Here is a 20,841-nt window from a genome sequence, read left to right on the forward strand (position 1 = left end):
CGTCATGGTAGGGTGAGTTCTGTTTCACGCATTGAGTGCACCAATCGCAGCGAATGTAGTGATCCTCTAGGGAGTGATCGAAACAACGTGTATCGTCGCTGATTGGTTGCCGCGATTTTGGAGCAAAAGCGGAAATAGACAGAGAAAGAAACTGTAAAAAAGAAAGAGACAGAAATACTGATAGAAAGAGAGAGAGAAATATTGATTGAAAGAAATAGATATGTTTATTTCCGGTTTTGCTCCAAGATGACTGCGGTTATACCGATTACTCTCTAGAGGATCACTACTACTCGGTTCTTTTGAGCTCTCGGATCAGTTTGAAAGTCGGGCTCGGTTTGAACTTCAAGCTGCTTGAATATTTGAGTATTCCTGCAGCCCTAAACTGAAGATGCATGTAACATAATATATATTTGAAACTATTCAGAATTGGGCAAAATTTATTTCGAATAACGAATAAATCGCAGGATTTATTGGTGAATAACGATTAACGATTTTATTCGGTGAAAAATAGTCGTTATTCTCGAATAATTTAATTTTATTCACAATCCTTATTCGAGATCATTCGAATAAAAAATTATTCGTTATTCTCGATTAACTTCATTTTATTCGAAGATTATTCGAATAATGCCTAACTCTGCACAGACTCCACCACGCAGGGAACGTGGGTAAATTACAAATACATTAATGTTCATTTGTAATATAGAAATTCAATACTTTGAAATGTTAGTTATTTTTGGTTGTGCGTGACGTTCGCATACATAAATTAAGGTAGGTACGTATGTATGTACATACACAAAAGTGGTTCAACTTTGTGTACCGCTGTGTAAATACGAAAAATGAACAAAAGTATGCTAACGTTTTATAAATTATTGAAAGAAATGAGTTTTTCTGTTAACTGTGTACGTAAATAAATTCGCCGTTTAACAGCAAACACGTTTCACATTTAAACTTTTTCCCTATCCCTAACAGTGTCCGAGGTATTGAACCAAATAGGTGTTTCACCCCCAACACCTTTATAGGTTATTTTCACTTTCTAGATATAGATGTTAGTAGATAAAAAGAATACGAATTAAATATTTTTTTAAGAACTATTAAATGCCAAGTTTCCTTAAAATCGATGCATGTCATTTCGGGACTGCTCCTTGTGAGTAAATTTACTCGATTTGTTACTGTAACTCTGCTTTATATATAGTACCAATAGTTCAAAGATGGCGGCTGCCGCTAGTTGTTACGCTTTTTCCTCTGATGGTGAATATTTTGCTCATTGCGGAAACGATGGAAAGTTGAAAATTTGGGATACTTCCACTGGCCGTTTAAAACAAGAATATGTCTCCAATTTTCATCTTTCTTCTATGTGTTGTACTTTGGCTTGGCTTTACGTCAATCCTCAATCAACAAATGCTACGGTGAGCCATGTGCTTTTTTATCTTACATCAAACTTAAGTTCCTTCACGTTACTTTGTGAATCTATGTTGTATATTACATTTAAGTGGACTATCTCTAGGTTGTGTTAAAATTGTACGGTTTCAGGCATGAATATTCATATATTTATCTTTAATTAAATGTGCTCCATAGTATAGTTTTGAAGGTTATGTTTCCAATGCGGTTTACAATTATTTCGAAATTTTATATAGAACTAAACTCTGAAATTATATTTTTAGAAATGTATGTTTCTGTAAAAGTAATTTTTGATTAATCAAAATGTTTGTCGCCTAAAATACATTTCGTTTTCATATATTCTATCGAATGCGTATTTTAGGTTATACTTCTTACACACGCTTTAATTTTCTCAAAATATAGAAATGAACTTTTAGTTGGCTGTTCTCACAAAAGTACGCTGTTTAATTTCAATACTTTTCTAATAGGTATTCATCTTCATAGCAAATACATAACTATTAAACTCATTGATAAAGTTAATATTTCTTCAAATTTCGTCCGTTTAAAAAATTATTCTGTAGTTTGAGTCCACAGAATTGCTTTTACTTTTATTTTTTTTATAAAGTACCCCATGAATGTTTAGAAATATTTATTTACATTTCTGTCCATAATTTGTTGTTTATTCTGTATATTTTTGTCTTTGTATTTAAATTGGTAGAGGGGTATTTGTGGAATAAAAATTTCTATGAGTTATTACTAAGAATTTATTTATATTCATCGTCCCGTATATTTTAAACCAAGTAATTATTAATTATTTTACATATGTTCCTTCTTACTACAATTCCTACATGTATTCGATTTTTTGAATTTCGTTTTGTGATTGTATGTTAATTGTTACTTATGACATGTTTTACATGTTTTTATTTGGAATATTCCAATTTACTAATATCTAAAAATGACTATAAAATCATAATAATAATACAAAATATTTGTTTAATATACTATTATTAATATCGATTGAGGTCATGCAGTAGAGTTCAACTTTATAAGATAATATGTTTCAGGTTTTGCACCATATTATATGTAACTTTTGTGCTTAAATATATTAAGTGCAAAGTTAATCATCAAGTAAATTCATCTTTTATGTCTTAACTGTAAAATGTAAAGATCTTAGCATTCTTACATACATTTTCAGCCTTCACCATGGAAGAAACGCAGAAAGAAATCGATTACAGAAGAATTCAATCCCAAAGGCATTATTGCAATGGGTTCTTCAAGTGGAAAGATTACCCTTTATGACACAGCAACATCTTCGGTTACTACTCAACTAGATGGTCACTCTGGTACAGTTACAGCAGTGACTTGGTCTGAAAATGCTGGTTTCTTCAGTGCAGCAGATGATCATTATATAATTCATTGGAATCTTAAGGAAAATGCAGTGAAATGCAAATGGAAATCTGGGAAAGGAAAAACAACATCTTTAGCAATTACAGAAGATGGAAAGAGTCTGTTGTCAGGAGAGAGAATTGTTAAGTGGTGGGATCTTTCTAGTAAGCAATTGGTTAGGACATTCACGGGCCATGCTAATCAAGTGACATGTCTTTGTACCGTTAAAGTGGCACCTAGAAGTAATTACGTGATTAGCGGAGCCCGTGGAGATGGTTGTCTTAGTGTGTGGGCTTTAGACGAAGTAAGATATATTATATACAGTTTTATAATTTCGTTTAAATAAAGATTACTTATGTACATGAACATATTTAACAAAAGTAGATATATTTGACTAATGTAATCAATATAAGTCACAAGATTCGATTAGATATTTTCTTAAATTCCATAAATATATTCCTAGGCTACGATTTGATATTACTCGATTAGTAATTATGATGTACTTTTCAAATTATTAATATAAACTATGTATGTTTGGTTTTAATTTAGAAAAATAATAATTATAAAAATATTTTCAGCATAAAAGTGACAGAACCCCTGTGACAAATTTGGCTCTTCAAGATGACGCGATAAGCGTTTCTGTAAATGTCTCAGAGAATTCCCAGGTGATTGTACTGGTAGTATCGAGGTCTGGGCAGGCACATTTATTTCAATACCAAACAAATGGTCGCTCAAAACCGTTGAAGCCTAGCTTAAACGTTGCGGTGGCTTCTGATATAAGTCAAAAAGATAGTGTTCAACAAATTTCTATCCTAGATGCAAAATTAACAGATGATCAAAAATTGCTCTTAGTATACGGTACATATTTTAATCCTATATTTGAAAGGGTGGTCCCAGATTTTTCTGATAAAGTACAGTGCCTAGTGCGCTCTGAAACAAGAAGAAATAAAGATAAAAAAGAAGACATTTCTAAGGTGAAAACTACTATAATTGAAGATAACGTTGAATATCTTGCACCAGGTATTTGTCATTTAATAATTAAACATAGTGCTTATAATTAATAATAAGTTATTCAACCTTCAAAATAGTTAGTTTCCAAGCTGCATAAATTTATTGACATTATTACTGGTAGATTATATTTTTAATTTTGTCAACATCTTGAAATGTTACAAAAATGATATTTTATTTCGTCATTGTTCATAGGCTTCAAATACTGAGGAAGCATAAATTCCTATCAAAGAAATATAGTTATTTACATGTGCACTCTGTGCGATTACTAAAAATTAGTAGATATTAATTCTGTTGGCTTTAATTAATTGATTTTATATCTTTTTATTCATCCATTTAGTTTTATTCCTTCCTTTCTAGTATGTATTTAATAACGCAAAATGGTCGAGAATATCATTTCGAGATGTATGTGACTGAATTAACTACATATGTTTTGTCTTTAATTGATTTCTTTACATAGGAATAATTGAAGCCTCACAAAAAAGGAGTCGAAGTAATTCTGGATCACAGTTGTTACTCAAAGACAGATTGGAAAACCTGAGCCTAAATGCTGAAACCAGTCCCACAGGGAAAACTACTAGCACAGGTAGCAATAGAGCACAACTTCTGATTCAAGGCTTGAATAGTAAGGATAAGACTATTTTGAGCAGTATTTTTCTTACGAAGAACGAGTCCATTATTAGGAACACCATTGCCAAATTACCAGTACAGGCAATTGGACCACTGCTGAAAGAACTGACTATCTTGCTCCAGGGTAAAACTTACGCGTAAGATTTCCAAGAATTAATTAAGTTCTTATTTAATTCACTTGTTACTGTGCTAGCTAATTCAGAAATTGTGATCGAAAAATATACACTTTAGGTATTATATTTATTAATTCTACGTACTATGTGCATCCAATAATACATGCTAAATGTTTTTCTAAATTTTAAACGAACTTTTGTAGCATTTCCAAACAGTCCTCTCTCTGTTATTCAATACAATATTCTTAACTTTGCAATATTTAGCTATTTACACTTTTATATGAAAATTTAAATAAGAATGAAATTATTTCTAATTCAATCTAAGTAGTGTCTACAGACATAGATTTTTAAGAAGTTATTTATACAAGTTGTATTAACATTATGGTGAACTTTTAATGGCTTTATTTGCTAATTTTATTTGTGCTACTTTAATAAATGTCAATGTAATTATTGACAAAGTTTTAAAATTTATTCGTTTAGTAAATTGTCTTAAAAAATGTTTTATTTTAAAAACGTGTTACTAACTCTCTTATTTTTATTGTTACATTGTAGGAGTAAAGTTGCTATCAAATGGTTAGAAGCATTATTGATGACACACGCTGGTCACTTCTTGTCGCAAGCGGATCTCATGGAATCATTTGGTCCTATTTTGAGTTTGATAGATGCCAAATTGTCTCTATTGCCAGAGGTTTCTAAACTGAAAGGTCGCGTCTCTCTGGTCACTGGTCAAATTGCTCAGACAGTTGAAGAACAACAAAAGGACGCTACCGAAAATTGTCTTGTTTACCAGGATTCAGGTTGGTAAAAATGTTGTTTAGGGGACCCATTTCCAATGACCTTGACTTTGACGTATGTTGTCAAGGTCATCCTGCTGAGCAGGGTTACCGAAACGAGAAAAGACAAGGCCGCGGCGGGAGCTCAGTGACGTATCGTATAGGGAGTAGTACAGGGGGAACAGCTATTAAATTTGAAAGTGTTGAAAGTCAGTGACGTAGTAGGGGGAATCAACGCAGAGGCGGATTTGTGTATAGGCTAAGTAGGCTGCAGCCTAGGGTAGCAAATTTTGGGGAGTAAAATTTTGAGCGCAAGAAATGGGGAAAGTTTAAACACAGAAAGGCAATAGCAAAAAGTCATCGATTTGACGTAGAATGACTATTTTTTATAAGTTTATGAAAATCTATTACACTTTTTTCCTTTGGAACTTCTGCATTGAACTTGGAATAGTTCTTTTCACAAAATTAATGGAAATTTAATAGATTCTTCGGATGAAGATGATAGAATGGAAGACGAGGACCTAGAAAGTGAGTCAGACGAAAATTGGGAAGAAATTTCAAATCGGGAGGATCAAGATGATCAAGAAGAACAGGACGATGAGAACGTCAGAACTACAAATTCTGATGGGGAAGATGAATCTATATCCAGCTAAATATTCGTTGAGGTAGAATTTTAAAGAATTTATATTATTGGAAAATGATTGGAATGATTAGTAAATTGTGATTAAATTATTCTTACTCAAATAATTAAAAAACAATTTCATACTTTACATTACAATAATAATAATCCCATCATTTTTATGGAATTAATGAAAACATATATAAGCATTGTGCCCCGATGGAAAGAAGTCGGTCGAGAAACTCTAGGGTTCGAATATCAGGTCCGAATAGTATATCCCTATTGGCCGGCGCGACAACGTCAACGAATACATAGTAAGCAAACGGGACACGGGCGGCGGGAGCCAATGTGAGCGAAGAACCCCTGTTGCCCCTGTGACATTTCAACCGACTTCTTTCCATCGAGCCACAGTACTTCAGCAATATTTTGGAAAATTTAGATAAATAAGTAATAAGATTTTATATTCTGCTTTGTTACAGTAGACATTCAAATTCTTGGATATGATGAATGTGGAAAAGAAAGAGAACATGAAATGTTAAATAAATGACGTTTTTCTACAGAAACTATGCATTTTTATTATCATCGAACTTTTTCAATTCATTCAAACTGGTATTTCTACCTTTATTTGTAAGAATTTAATTTTCCTTTAAAAATCATAAGATGAAAATCTTTTATGTAAAAGTAGCACTGAAATGGAACTTCTAATATTCAAAATGAAACATGGAATTTAAAAGTAATTTCTCGCGAATTTAGTGGGGCATAAAAATGAAAGCAATTCTAAACTTATACATTTTGCAAAGTAAAATTTCTACAAATATAAAGTTTTAAGAGTCTATTTTGAAACGTCGCGCCTTTTTGTTCTTATCGCAAGTGTGCCATGTATATAGTCGCAAAATTTGAGGTTAGGTGTGTATATGAGAGTTTCATACTTAAGAATTTGTAGTGAGAAAATTACGGGTGTGCAGTTTTTAGTGATTAAACTTTAAGAGAGATCCTAAATATTCTCTGTTTTTGTTAAAAATCTTCGTAACATGGTAAGTGAAAGAATAATTTAATACGATCTATTTAGTATTGACTACATAATAGGTTAACAATATTTCACTGCAAATTTATTTGCCTTTAATGTATTACAAGTGTGCATATATACATATGTATAACGTAAAAATTTCCAAAATTTGCAAATGTGTCCTTAGAACAGTTCGTAATATTAATTTGAATGTTTAAACTCCAGAACACAATTGACATTCAAGGTTACTTGACAAGTATAATCATATGTATATTTTCTTAATCATTGATATTGTGTAAGTTTTACATTTCTAAGCCTTACTTATTTGTTTGATTTGTAATAAATAGATATATATTTATAATTTTAATGCAATTATATATTTTTTCTAATGACTTATAAATTCATGTGCTCCTTAAGCAAAATATATGTGTGATGGCTTATTTATATTTATTTCTGATGTTTAAAATTCATTGTTATAAAAGTTCAAACATATATAATTTACATTTTAGCCAATGTTAACACACGACATTGAACTTCCAACTTCAGTTCCCGACCTGCTGTTGGAAAAGCATACAAATTTCTTACTTTCTTATGGTAAGGATAAGGATGAATATGTAAGTATAATAATTATTATTTAGTTTCTTGTTTGATTCTCTTCTTTGTAAGTAAAAAATGAATACTGGTAGACGTAGACAACAGTTCACAGGTCGAGACCTCCATCCATTGGTTGTAAATCTCAATAACGCGTCTATTCATTTCATAAGGCTGATGCCACATTTGCGCTTTGTCTGTGCGAATATGACCGCTCGTGATTAAATGGGCACAGGAATAGCTTAAGTTACATGTGTTCACATACAATCGTTTTCCCTGCGTGGATTCATTTGAAAAAAAAGGGGTTTCTGTTTCTTTAATCAGTAGGCCTTTGCTTACGGTGGAGTGAGGAGTAGCAAATATATCTAATTTACTAAATACCATTCAGTTAGTCTATATTGCATAAGCAATAACAAAAAAGAAACAGCGCAAACAACAATTCGTTCCTTAAATATGAAAATATTAAATGTTTGAGTATGGGATATGTTCATTTGTTGTAAAGTGCAGACAGACTATACCCAGGCAAATTTTTATACAACATCAATATCTAGTTTTAATACTTTGGTAGATCTTATACAAGGGCATCAACAAAAAATCGATTCACGATTTCGCAAAGCTATAAGCAGAGAGGAATGATTTCCACATTCATCACTAACCACTGTTCATTTTTTACTTTAATTGTTCTTTTTTTCTGCTACTTACTGCATTTCAGTACAAGTTTCTAGAGTTGGGACTATCGGTTATCCATATCTTATTGATACTTAACGATATATCAATAATATCGTTAAGATATCGTTAAGGCGAATGGAGGGGAGAGTCACTGAACTTGACTGAAGTAGAATGCAAGAAATGTAATTGAATGTATTCGTATTAAAAATGTGTAGAAAAATTAACCAAAATATTAAAAAATCCTAGATATATTGTATGATGGAACACATGAGAATGTCTGGTATGTACTGGGGTCTAACAGCGCTTGATCTTATGGGCAAACTTGAACAAACCAATCGGAACGAGGTCCTCGAATTCATAGCCCAGTGTCAAACGGAAAGTGGCGGTATAGCGGCAAGTTTACAACACGATCCACATATTCTCCACACTTTAAGCGCAGTGCAGATACTTTGTATCTACGATGCTCTGGATACCATTGATATGGAGAAAATAGTCAAATACGTGAAGGAAAGGCAACAGCCAGATGGAAGTTTTACTGGTGACATCTGGGGTGAAGTTGATATCAGATTTTCCTTTTGTGCTGTGGCAACATTATCGCTTCTGGTTAGTATAGCTTTAAAATATATAGCTAAAGCCGCGTATTTACCTGTGCATTTGGCGCGCACCGATTTTTTGATCGTTCGGAGCTCAGCGGGCGGTCGGCGCGCGTTCGGGGTTGATTGAAAATTGCGGCGTCCATTTCATAGTATTGTTCGAACCCGAATGCACGCTTTGATGGACTGCCAGCAAGTGGACCGGCCCAAACACGCACCGAATACCGAACGAGCAAAAAATCGGTGCACGCCGAATGCACAGGTGAATACGCGGCTTAAAGGACTGAAAATGCGAAAAGTGTCTGTGATAGTAATTTTTTCATTTTGAGTTGGTGTTATATTTCTTTAATTATTTCGCACCACAAACATTTATTGTTAGGTCTATCAAGATTATTTTGATAGTGAGATTATTCTCTGTAACGACTGCTTTCAATTTCGATATCTGAACGTGCAACAATTTTGGAATAAAACTAGAAATCCATTGTTTTAGAACCGAATGGACGCGATAGACGTTGATAAAACGGTTGAATTCGTCATGAAATGTATGAATTTCGATGGCGGCTTTGGATCAAAACCGGGCGGCGAAAGTCATGCTGGCATGATTTACTGCGGTGTGGGACTTTTATCAATAACTGGTAATTCCTTTTTTCTTATTTCAATTGAACGACAGGATGATAAAAGTTTATACAATTCCAAAAAGTGGAAAGAAACGAAGGTAGAAGAAATACTTTCAGAAATGCATACTTACTATACTAAAATAATGTTCGTAGGTTGCCTTAACTTAGTAGATGCTGATCAGTTAAGTTGGTGGCTTTGCGAAAGACAGCTTCCGTCCGGAGGTTTAAATGGACGACCAGAGAAGTTACCTGATGTTTGCTATTCTTGGTGGGTTTCATCTGCACTCACTATTCTTGGTCGGCTTCATTGGGTTGATAAAGAGCACTTGGTATGTATTTTTCCTACAGACTTTGTTTGCAGTTTAACTGTTGTGAGTATCTAGTAGTGGCTGATAAGGGCGGATTTGTTTGTAGGCTAAGTAGGCTGTAGCCTTGGGCGATCGTGGTCCAAGAGCTATTATTATATTTATTATAACTTTTCATTATAATTTAACTTTTCCTTATAACTTAATCGGCGGTCACTGTTTATTAAAAAGTAAAACGAGGTATCGGTATAGGTTTGGGGCTAGATTGGAGGCCTCCCCCCCCAAATCTGGCCCTAAACCTACACCGATACCTCGTGACATATACTCAAGCATTTTAGAATATTGGTAACTTATTGTTAGTTAGCTGATCTGTATGATTACCGAATCTACTAAGGATACATACATCTTATAAAACGTACATATATACGGAAAATTTAATCCGTCATAACTCTTGAACCACGATCGTCTCACGCTTCGGACAAAGTGCATATTACTCAGGATCTTCCCCTCTACAACATATCTGAAATTCAACAAAATTGGAGTTGCGGCTCCCTCTTCTGCATATTTACCGAAAAATTTTCGCATGGTTACATTAAATGTAAAATGTACATCCTGTATCTTTTGGGGGTTTTAACATTTTGTTATGACAACTTTAACTTATTATTTATACAGAAAATGCAGAAATGGATAAAATTTGTTAAAATTTTTTACTTTAACTTTGGTTCACAGGTGAAGTTCATACTAGCATGTCAGGACTCGGAATCGGGAGGATTCAGCGATCGTCCAGGAGATGTTGCCGATCCTTTCCACACTCTATTTGGGTTAACTGCACTTTCGCTTTTAAACACTGATTACTCCCTCAAAAGCGTCAATCCGACATATTGCATGCCTGAATACGTTATTCAGAGGTTACAGCTGAAACCTGCAAGATTAGACCGAAGTGATTGACATTTGATTTAAGAAAAGTAATTTCTTAGTAGATTTAAGTTTTTATGAAGTAATATAATAAGATGAAATATAATGCTAATATTTTGCACCAATTCTTTCCATTATTCTCTTATCTGTAATCTTAAACATCTTTATTTGCTCTATTAACACCATGTACTGTTATGTATTCTTCGAAAATTACTTGCTCCATGCAACGTAACACAAATGAGATATGTTCTTAAACATATAAATAAATGTTGCATTCCTATCAGGATCATAAAATTCTTAACGATATACTAATTTGGGAAGGATCATAAAGTAGTGATCTTTTTTAACAGACTTTAAACAAGTTTGCTTAAAAATTGGGCAAGTGCATTTTGAATGAAACCGGGCTTGAAATATCAGGTCTGATAACTATAAACAAATCTCACAATATTACTCACGGTAAACATGCTGTTTAGGGAACCCACCTTCAATGACCTTGACCTTGACATATGTTCAATATGCGAGCCGTCGCTTATTTCTTAGCTTCTACATATGGTGTCATCTAGCAATAACCCCAGCTTCCAGATATCTATCGTCCATCTAGCGGTACCAACTACAAATTGAATCTTTTCACTGTTCCGCGTCAGCTGTTTCGGCTTTGAACCTCACGGCCCGTAATTTCCACCGCTAATATTCAACTGTTAATATCTCGAGAACGAAGTCTCGGATCCCAAAACAGTAAAGGACTAATGTTGAAAAGGTTCGATGTCTTCATGCATCAAGATATTGCATTTTCCGGATTATCCCTCAATCCTGGGAGATTTTGTATAGAATTCGAATTAATTCTGAATCCTGAAAACCAATTGTGTTACTAGCCGAGGCTGAGGGCAATAATATTGGCGACTTCGAAGCCGAGGATTTGAGATTGTTTGGATGGAGTTTGTTAGTAGTGGACGAACCGGAGCCTAGTATTCCCGGGAGCCCCTAGGAAGGTAGGTGTTCACGGACGAACCGGGGTCTGGTATCCCCGGGAATCACTAAGAATGTTATTACAGCCTCGGAACATTATAATACAATACACCTCGAGCGATAAAGATGTATCTGTGTGGGTTAGTCTCACAGTGGAAATTCAGATGATTAGATTCAAATAAAAGAACTCTGAGTAACAAATGACAAAATAGGTATATTCTGCAAGCTCGGTCTCTACAATTGTTTAGTGTGTGATTGTCGCGATACCTAAGTCCAGCTCTCGGTTTTGACGCACTGAGAAATACGAGGGTCTCAGAGTTTAATAAATACAACATTTAACAGCAATTTACGTACTGTATGGTTAATTTGAATACTCGAAGGAGAATGTAACTCGATTTCGTTAGCCTCTTTCGTCTAAACTTACTAGACTTGAAATGATCCCCCGAGTATGGATTCGTGGTAACATTTATCCCATTAAACTCATCACCTTTTCTGAAAGATCTTTAGTATCTTAACAGGTGAGTCTATTACTTGTATACGTAGTACTTGCTTTGGGATACTACATTCTTCAAAAGCAAGATTGTTTAGTTCTGAAATGAAAACAAAATTACACTTGTTTTCACTGTGTATTATCCAAGAAATATGTTTTATAATGCCTCCCCAAGATATAGCGACTAGAGGGAGACCTACTCAAGTGGTATACCACTGATGCTATAAGGCTGTACTTATTTGGTTTACACGTGCTTTTCTGTACTGATCACAAAGAACTAATACCGAAAAAAGTACACTGAATATGTCCCTGAGCGTTTTACTTGCCACTGAAATACTCGGAGGCGTTAAGGACCCAGGCCCCTGCTGCATTTACGAGATCACTATATCACGGGAAGGTGTTATACTGTCTAGAAAATATACCTAATTGATGTAGAAACTGTGAGATAGTATCCTCGTTTCGGACCATTCCTGCGATAATAGCATATCTGTTATTAAAGGACAGCAAAGCCTTTAATCCAGACACTAATATGGGAAATGCATCTGCCTCGTATAGAATATCAGCTCCAATTATTATATCTGGTATAACCCACTGTTCATTTATATATTTATGAATATCTTCCCAGTTCAGTTCCATAATTTGAACACTTGTATTGCCATACATTGCTTCAAGCTTTAATCTATTAATTTTTGACTGTAGTTTAACTTGTGATGTCTTTTTATCAGGTAACAAATTAAACTTCACATTCTTGGAGACCATGTCTAGGACATCGTTGTGACAATCTGTGAAAACATATTGTTTTGGGAAACATTTCCTGATAACACACAGTCCTGTTAATCCAACTCCACAACCAAGTTCTAAGATGACTTTTCCATCAAAATCACTGCTATTTTCTATGCACCATTTACCTAGTTCAAGTGCCCCCTGTAAATTAGTAATATTATTATGATTGAATAAAAGAATTTTGTTTAATAATGACATTAGAATACCTGCCAAATACATAATCCAGTTGTTCCTTCCGATATAATATTTGTGCTTTCGTGCAGACTTATGTGAACCGATCCTTCTTTATCTTCTAATAGAAAGTGTCGATAATGAGTGAACTCGTCAAATGTTGAAGATATTAAATTACAGTATGTAATGTACATATCATCATGAATTTCGCAACCACTTTCCTCTATCTAAGTTGAAAATGATATAACAATATTAAGTTTTTCATGTAAATATGTTTTCATGCAAAACAGGTGTTAATACCTTGTTCATAAGCCACTTTAAAAATGCTCTTTGATAAGAACGTTTTATAGGGTATTTTTTAATCAAATTATTATTTACTGTGCTCTCCAAAATCTCCCTTTGCCTATTCAAATTAATGAAATAACTAATAGTCTGTTTAGGAATCTGAAATTAATGCATAATTTGTATACAAATATAATACAGTACTATTATTTACAAGCATAATATATGATTCTCATACAATTAAATCCAATGTATTTATCGGTGCACAGCAAAGAAATTGTTTTGTCAAATTATTTATGTCAAATAAATTAGGACTCATTTTGTTCTGAATATAAACAAGATATCGTGTATGAAATTGTTTGCATTTATATTTATTGATGTTTTATAATTATTTTCGTGTTTAAATTTTTCATTGATCGTAAATATTTTAGTTATTATACCACACACGGGGTATAGAATAAATCTGTCACCTTCTGGACTTTTATGCCTCACATGCTGAAAAGTTGAAATACCGATGCATACTGATGGTTAATGATGGTTATGCTAGGTTTACACCTGACGAGCAGTGACAGACTACTGTAACTCTAATAGAGACGAAACAAGCTCTATAAGAATCAAACAATTAATAGCGTATTAGGACGGTTGCACTGATACGCACTGAGTGTGAACTTTTTCGCTTCCGATTGGCTAAAACAGGCTAAAATTCGCACTCAGTGCGTATCAGTGCAACCGTCCGAATACACTATAATAGCGAATTCGCAATCTCCCACTGACTCTGAGCTGGTGCCAGAAAATGATTGACACTATTGAGAGTGATTGATAAATGTGCTTCAATTAATCAATCAATTAATTTGCCACAAAGAACGATGATTTGTAATTTTGAAAAAATATATCGATGCCGATATTGAGATTTTAATATCGAACTATCCAGATATCGGGTTGAAAAATATCGATATTTCGCGAAAAAAATATCGAATATTCGATACATCGATATTTTATCAACAATCCTACGTAGTGTCTGGGGAGGTAGCGGTGAGATTGAGAACGGTTGACAAGTTGACATTTTGACCAATTTTGACAAGTCTGCTGGTCAGAAGCAGTTCGGAAGTGTATGTACGGCAGTGTCCGAAGATATGGTTCATTGTTTTCACGAAAAAGTAAGGAACGATCGGTAACGAGACCCATACAAGTTATCAAAGTACATGATATGAATTTAAAAACCACATTTCGAGTGTCACTGGCTGTGCTATATAATTACCGTGTTGACAACTAACCTGGTACAATGATAGAATCTCCAGCATGGAATTCAAAAAAAGACGAAACTATATACAAAGCAGCAGGTTCAATACATTTGCGAAAGTATGGGCAGTTTTTTGAAAAATTGGCAGACAAAAAATGGAAAAACGATTCTACATTACAATATTTTATGGAAGGGCCTCTTCGACTCGTATATAGACCTGTTGAAGATGCCAGTCTTATATCTTTAACAGAAATGCAGAATAAATCTTTATCAAAACTGCTTGCTGCTGTTGCTGGCACATGTAGAGAAATTAGACTTCTCGAAGAAGAAGCTAAAACTTTTTATAAAAAGTTATTTACGCATGGAGAAAGAAGCATTGACAATAATCAAAGTAACATTACATCTCTTCTTTCCGATTTACAAGACCTATTTGTTTTTGTGAATAGAATATGGACCGTTACATATCTAACGACAAAACAATTGTCTAGTCTAGCAGGTGATTCGAACGAAGTTTATTTACCTGTACTAATAGAGCATTTCATTGATTTATTTGTAATTGTTCTAACATTGGATGAGCTTATCGAGTCTCAACCATCGCTATTGGAACAGTGGAAGAAATACAGAATACACGTGCGTTCTATTATGCATAATCCATCACAGTTTGGTATAATGGAATCCAAGCTTCATGTGTTCGATAAATTATTAAAGAACCTGCAGGAACACTTACTGAAGAAAGTCATATTTTCCAAAACAATTGAATACGTTATGGATGTAAATAAAGGTCCTGTAATGAGCGAACAGATTACTAGTTATCTTAAGAATTTAATGTTAGATATTGAAAATAAGTCTAACAACAATGCAGCGTTGAACAGAAATTGGATCAGAGTAAATATTGGTGTTGTAGTAACGATGAAATTATTTGGTACCTGTGATAGAAGATTGATTAAAAAAGTACTGGAAAATAATAAAAAGTTGTACGCTGTAACTTTGATTGGAAATGTTATGTGGATACCTAGCAAATTTTTAAGTGATTTTATACCGAAAGAAGCTGGTAATTCTATTAGTTTGCAAATAGGAGAGAAAATATTGTTCGCGAGGACGCAGAAATTATATCAGACTACAAATAATCTGATTCATAGAGCCATGGCATGGTGTATGGAAATACAAAGTATCTTGACGAAGACTAGTCTTCAAGTTTCAGATATTGGCCAAAAACAGTCTTCACTGGTAGATTTAGTTACTCTACTGTCCGACATCAAGGAAATTACATCTTTTATAATGAACACGCATGCGATGCTTATTAAACCAATGAACCGGAATACCGTCCAATTGATCTGTAGACTGGTAGAAGTACAAAAGTCTTTACAGAATACATTTTATATGTTGGGGCCGGTTATAGTGCAATCGCAAAGTCAAGTATTGCAATATCTGAGTTATAACATTTTGGTTACATTGGAGAATGCACGAAAGAATTTAATTCAGAAGGATAAAGGTTATAGCAAAGAAAGATTAGACACTTTGTCGCTAGTAGGCTTGAGTATGAAGCTATTAAATGGTCCGGCGAGCGCAGATAGGAGGCTGATAATCAGATGTGCTTTAGCGTGTGCTAGCCAATTAACAGATACATTCAAAGAAGAAGATATGGTGAAGTTAAGATTTTTCTTAGATATTTATGATACTATCGCTGAATTACACAATATTATTAGTGAAATCTGCGACTATTCTATATTGCTGCATCACCAAAATATCATTCCTGCTTACTTCTCTTTTGTGAAAGATAGTAATTTGAATATAAATCATATCGTTCATCTTTTTGGTGCATTTAACAGCACTATTAGCGAACAAGAAGGATCAGATTTGAAGAAGAAAAGGGTCGTGCAGTTAAAAGAAATGTTAACTAGGAATGTATTACAACTTGTTTGCCACGAGATAGAGAATAACTTGAGACTTCATGTCCATGCTCATTTAAAGTTAGATTCTACTAATCCATTTAATATTGGAGCAAAAAATGGTGGAAGAGTAGTAGAATCCTTACCATTGCCTCTAGCCGGCAGTATGATATATGCCAAGAGATTTATTGAACATTATCTCGATGGTATGTTTTACAATCTTACTACAGTGGCGCTGCACGACTGGAGAACGTACAGAATGATGCACGCTCTTGCTCATTATAAACTGAATCTTGAAACTATACAAAATCACTTGCCTACACAAACTTTGGAACAAGGTTTGGACGCACTAGAGATTATGAGAAACATTCATGTATTTGTTTCAGAATATCTATATAATTTGAATACGCAAACTTTCATCGAACATACGAATAACAATAAGCATTTAAATACCATTGGAATTCGACATATTGCGAATTCTATTAGAACACATGGAACTGGTATTATGAGCACAACAGTTAATTTTGTGTATCAATTTCTCCGCGTAAAACTGCTCACATTCTCGCAATTTCTTTTCGATGAGCATATAAAATCGAGATTAATGCGGGACATAAGATTTATAAAAACACAAAGAGAAAGTGGAGTAACGCCTTATACATACGAGAAGGCAGAAAAGTTTCAAAAAGGAATCAGAAAGTTGGGTATGACGCCTGACGGTTTGAGTTATTTGGATCAATTTCGGCAATTAATCACACAAATTGGAAATGCATTAGGATACGTGCGATTAATCAGATCTGGCGCGTTACACGCAAGCTCAAATGCCATTTCATTTCTTCCAAACAACAATTCATCTGTATCGTTTGAAACAATGTGTAAAAATTTGAATTATAATACAACGACTCAAGCAGCAGCAAAATGCTTAGAGGACGATATTGCCAATTTGGTACGGAATTTTACAGAGGGCATACAATATTTCAAACTTCTCGTTGACGTATTTGCATCTGCTTTCCACGATACTCAATCGCATCATTTACAACAATTTTACGCCATTGTACCTCCGTTAACGTTAAGCTTTGTGGATAACTCGATATCAAATAAAGAAAAGATGTTTAAAAAGAATCAAACTGGCGCGGCTTTTACTGATGACGGTTTCGCAATGGGAATTGCATACATAAATGCTCTTCTAAATCAATCTTCGGAACTGGATGGTTTACATTGGTTCAAAACAGTTGAACAGCATATAAGTGCTGAAAAACAAGCTGCAGAGAATAGAAATGATCACGGGGATGAAAAATTGCAACAAACAAGGGCATTAACATTAAAACGCTTAGGAGAGAGAAGTGCTGAATTTCAGTTACTCTATTACAGTTTATCTGGAGCGAGAGTGTTCTTTAAACAGCCTGATACGTAATATTTTAGAATACGAAATATTGCGAGTTTAGTCATCATAAGATTTTTCACTATTTTAAATTTTATTTTTTTCACTTTCATAAGTATTATTATTCAAAGAATATAATATTACACAATGTATGATACTATTGTGAGCTGTATAAAAATAAATTTAAAACCTTTTATGTGCTATAAATTTTATTTTATTTTCATAATCTCTTCGTAACTTGTATTGTACATACATTACAATAACAAGAAAATAAAAATATAGATTAGTGTGTTAAACAAGATTTGATTTATTGAAGGATCATTTAAGTATCGATTATGTATAACTGTAATCGAATATGTCAGTACACTTGAACTTACTATTTTTTAATCTATCCTCATGCGCGTAACATACCAGCATATTCGTGAATACTTTAACTATGTTCACTTACATAAATGTTTTTTTTAAATTAACAATATAATGGTAATACTTAATATACATTATGAAATAACTAATGGCTAGACAAAATGACTAGAATTTATTACACTTATAATTGTAGCTTTAAGTAGTTATGTTTTAGAAGAAGTACGTATGAAATGATTCTTACAACGCATAATAAAATAGTAATACAGAAGGAAGCCTTCCTTTATATTGTAAAAATTAAAAAGTATTTTAATATTTTTCACTGTAAGGTAAACATTGATACTGCTTATAAATCAAATACAAAGTCATAAGCTTGCCGACTACCATTTTTACTTTCAACATCCGTACTAACGTTAAATGGAAATTTTCTTCTTATTCAGTATCTGTAAATATTGTTTACCCTATATTTGAACATTTATTAATGACTAAACATTACATTTTAAATAAATATAGATCACATATAGCTTCCATAATAATAAGTCATTATAAATCTGATAATGCAATATCACTATTATAATGATAGATGTCATCGATAATATACCAATCACAAAAATTTAAATAAAACTTACTGTCGTAACATGAAAAAAAAATTTCATCATTCAAGCTTTACAGAGCCTCATCTTAATAATGCGACTATGGTAATTATTGTACTCTTACTACATAGAGCGTGTACTTATCTACAATAAGTTATTAAAATACGAAATATTTTGTAGCTTTATATTTTTTTAGATAACATTTTAGAATATTATTTCTGTATTCTGTTTTGATCTTTCTGAGCGTTTCAATGGTACTGTATGTATCTAAGCTGCTTAATATTGATGCATTAATTATTTCGCATAACACAAATCTAAATTCCTAATTAGTTTGTAGTTTATACAATTTTTATATGTAATGACTTCGAACTACGTCTTTCTTATAATTTTGCATTTCATTACATTAATATGGATATGCTTCTTTTTCATGTTTGGACAATACAGTACTGTAAGTATCAATCGTTGAACTTGGCTTATAAAGTCAATTTCATATGGCATCGTGTCAAGAAGGTGATAAAGCTTTTAAGACTGTGACCTCGATGACTGTTCAGGATCCAGTAGATCGTCGCAAGAAGCTGTCGGCGGTAATAACTGTCTACCTCCACGCTTTTTACTACGTGTAAATACTTTAGTTAGTTGCGCAAATTTACGCCGGGACACTATAAACACATAATTACAACAGTGGTTATAAAATCATATGATTATTAGTTACGTATACTAAAAATCGTTAGAAAATAAAAATTTCCATACTTTTGCCCATATTTTTTAGTCTTTCTTTAAACAGATCTTCGTCGTCGTGGCCAACTTGACTACTACACTTTTCAAGGTTTGGTCCTTGTATTTTTGTATCTGAAATAAAAATAGCAATACAGGTAATTTTCTAAGTGTTGCTTAAATATTCTCCGTTACGAAGATTATGACTGTATACGGCATACCACTTTCTAAGGTTGACAAAAAATCTTCATTCCAACGCAATTGGGCCATGAATTCTTCGTTTTGAAGAAACATAGCGATTCTTTCATCTTCCAGCATGGAATTCTCCTGCGAATACGACGAATCGAGATTCTCTTCTGGAACTTGTTGTGGAAGTCTCAAGAATGTATCTGGTAATGGTCCTAACAAAGCCGGTTGCCATTTATATATACTTCTTAGAGATTTATTTGCATCTATCTTTGGTGATTTCGAGATACTTGGTGATTTCTCATTTTGTTCCAATTCGCTTCTTATTTTCTCATTTTCATTGTCGGTACTCATAGTAAGTAATTGATCGATTGTTGTATCTACAGCTCCTTGATTAGACCTTAATACAGCCTAAAAATGAAAGTAAGTACTATACAATTTTTTGATAAAATTACTTTACAAGTTGCATGAATTTCTCTTGTCAATTAGGGCACAAAGTTGAGCATTACGATACCCTGTTATAAAAGAATTATACTAAATTCTTTCGACACTGCGTAATAAGATTACCATGAAATAACTACCTCAATCACATCATCGTCCATTTGTGGAAACATATTTTTAAAATCTGCCATTGCTTGATAAAATTCCAAGGTGGTTTGCTGTTGTTGTTCCATAGCAGAGGCCATTATGTGACTACTATACAATTTTTAATCTAAATGAAGAAGTGAATTGCAAGCAAACAACTTGGAAGAGGTCGATCATAGATTTTACGATAAAATATTAATTGGCCTTACCTTTAAAGCACAGGCAAATTTAAAATAGTTTAAAAATATTAGTCGATAGATCGTTGTCCGTGAAGACCGACATTGGTTTTTGATTATTGTATCAACGTTACGATACGTATTCCCAACAGTACTTTACATTTTAAGATACTTTTTTGGTTAATTAGTTGTATCGCTGTATCTTGTCGTTATCTAATATTATTATATATCACTATATAAAAAGAAATATTCATCCGCATAGCTAAATGTAACATGCAATGACAGTACTTACTTCGCCTAGAAGAAGACTGTGAACTGTCAAACTTCGTTCAGTCCTTTCTTACTTATGTCACAGAAAGTGAACTCGTCACTATATTTTCACATTTTAAGAAGCACCAATCAAATACGCTGCCGATCAGAAAAGTT

General features: G+C 33.4%; 5 protein-coding genes across 10 annotated transcripts; 3 read left to right on the plus strand and 2 right to left on the minus strand.

The window, feature by feature from the left end:
- Window positions 1-1,028: 1,028 nt before the first annotated feature.
- On the plus strand, window positions 1,029-6,526 carry LOC143367678 (WD repeat-containing protein 43). Of its 2 annotated transcripts, none has more exons than XM_076809753.1 (7): window positions 1,029-1,406; window positions 2,573-3,067; window positions 3,342-3,783; window positions 4,232-4,538; window positions 5,067-5,311; window positions 5,771-5,952; window positions 6,386-6,526. In XM_076809753.1, the coding sequence occupies exons 1-6, from the start codon at window positions 1,209-1,211 to the stop codon at window positions 5,938-5,940; spliced, it is 1,857 nt and encodes a 618-aa protein (XP_076665868.1). In that variant the 5' UTR covers window positions 1,029-1,208; the 3' UTR covers window positions 5,941-5,952; window positions 6,386-6,526. The 2 variants fall into 2 exon arrangements, with proteins under 2 accessions (XP_076665868.1, XP_076665873.1); XM_076809758.1 differs by having other exon boundaries at window positions 6,389-6,491.
- A 245-nt stretch (window positions 6,527-6,771) lies between these two features.
- Betaggt-ii (geranylgeranyl transferase type-2 subunit beta) lies at window positions 6,772-10,727 on the plus strand. 2 transcript variants are annotated; one of them, XM_076809923.1, is made up of 6 exons: window positions 6,772-6,940; window positions 7,422-7,526; window positions 8,419-8,775; window positions 9,256-9,400; window positions 9,536-9,711; window positions 10,417-10,727. In XM_076809923.1, the coding sequence occupies exons 1-6, from the start codon at window positions 6,938-6,940 to the stop codon at window positions 10,633-10,635; spliced, it is 1,005 nt and encodes a 334-aa protein (XP_076666038.1). In that variant the 5' UTR covers window positions 6,772-6,937; the 3' UTR covers window positions 10,636-10,727. The 2 variants fall into 2 exon arrangements, with proteins under 2 accessions (XP_076666038.1, XP_076666047.1); XM_076809932.1 differs by lacking the exon at window positions 6,772-6,940 and adding an exon at window positions 7,019-7,156.
- On the minus strand, window positions 10,132-13,975 carry LOC143367754 (protein-lysine N-methyltransferase EEF2KMT). 3 transcript variants are annotated; one of them, XR_013085090.1, is made up of 7 exons: window positions 13,533-13,974; window positions 13,313-13,456; window positions 13,048-13,239; window positions 12,481-12,982; window positions 11,993-12,158; window positions 11,085-11,451; window positions 10,132-10,609 (listed from the first exon to the last, which is right to left on the minus strand). XR_013085090.1 is itself a non-coding variant. In XM_076809918.1 (6 exons), the coding sequence occupies exons 2-6, from the start codon at window positions 13,611-13,613 to the stop codon at window positions 12,052-12,054; spliced, it is 1,026 nt and encodes a 341-aa protein (XP_076666033.1). In that variant the 5' UTR covers window positions 13,614-13,619; window positions 13,765-13,975; the 3' UTR covers window positions 11,763-12,051. The 3 variants fall into 3 exon arrangements, 1 of the variants encoding a protein (XP_076666033.1); XR_013085087.1 differs by having other exon boundaries at window positions 11,058-11,451; XM_076809918.1 differs by lacking the exons at window positions 10,132-10,609; window positions 11,085-11,451 and having other exon boundaries at window positions 11,763-12,158; window positions 13,533-13,619; window positions 13,765-13,975.
- Window positions 13,976-14,318: 343 nt separating this feature from the next.
- Window positions 14,319-18,008, plus strand: Swip (strumpellin and WASH-interacting protein). The gene has a single exon (XM_076809813.1). It carries the CDS (start codon window positions 14,577-14,579, stop codon window positions 17,832-17,834), a length of 3,258 nt encoding a protein of 1,085 aa, XP_076665928.1. The 5' UTR covers window positions 14,319-14,576; the 3' UTR covers window positions 17,835-18,008.
- Window positions 18,009-18,088: 80 nt separating this feature from the next.
- LOC143367787 (CUE domain-containing protein 1) lies at window positions 18,089-20,590 on the minus strand. 2 transcript variants are annotated; one of them, XM_076809945.1, is made up of 5 exons: window positions 20,449-20,590; window positions 20,236-20,366; window positions 19,690-20,065; window positions 19,505-19,603; window positions 18,089-19,413 (listed from the first exon to the last, which is right to left on the minus strand). In XM_076809945.1, exons 2-5 carry the CDS (start codon window positions 20,338-20,340, stop codon window positions 19,277-19,279), a joined length of 717 nt encoding a protein of 238 aa, XP_076666060.1. In that variant the 5' UTR covers window positions 20,341-20,366; window positions 20,449-20,590; the 3' UTR covers window positions 18,089-19,276. The 2 variants fall into 2 exon arrangements, with proteins under 2 accessions (XP_076666060.1, XP_076666069.1); XM_076809954.1 differs by having other exon boundaries at window positions 20,236-20,378; window positions 20,457-20,543.
- Window positions 20,591-20,841: the final 251 nt, after the last annotated feature.

This window comes from Andrena cerasifolii, chromosome 1, assembly GCF_050908995.1.
Source record: "Andrena cerasifolii isolate SP2316 chromosome 1, iyAndCera1_principal, whole genome shotgun sequence".
Taxonomy (NCBI): Eukaryota; Metazoa; Arthropoda; class Insecta; order Hymenoptera; family Andrenidae; genus Andrena; species Andrena cerasifolii.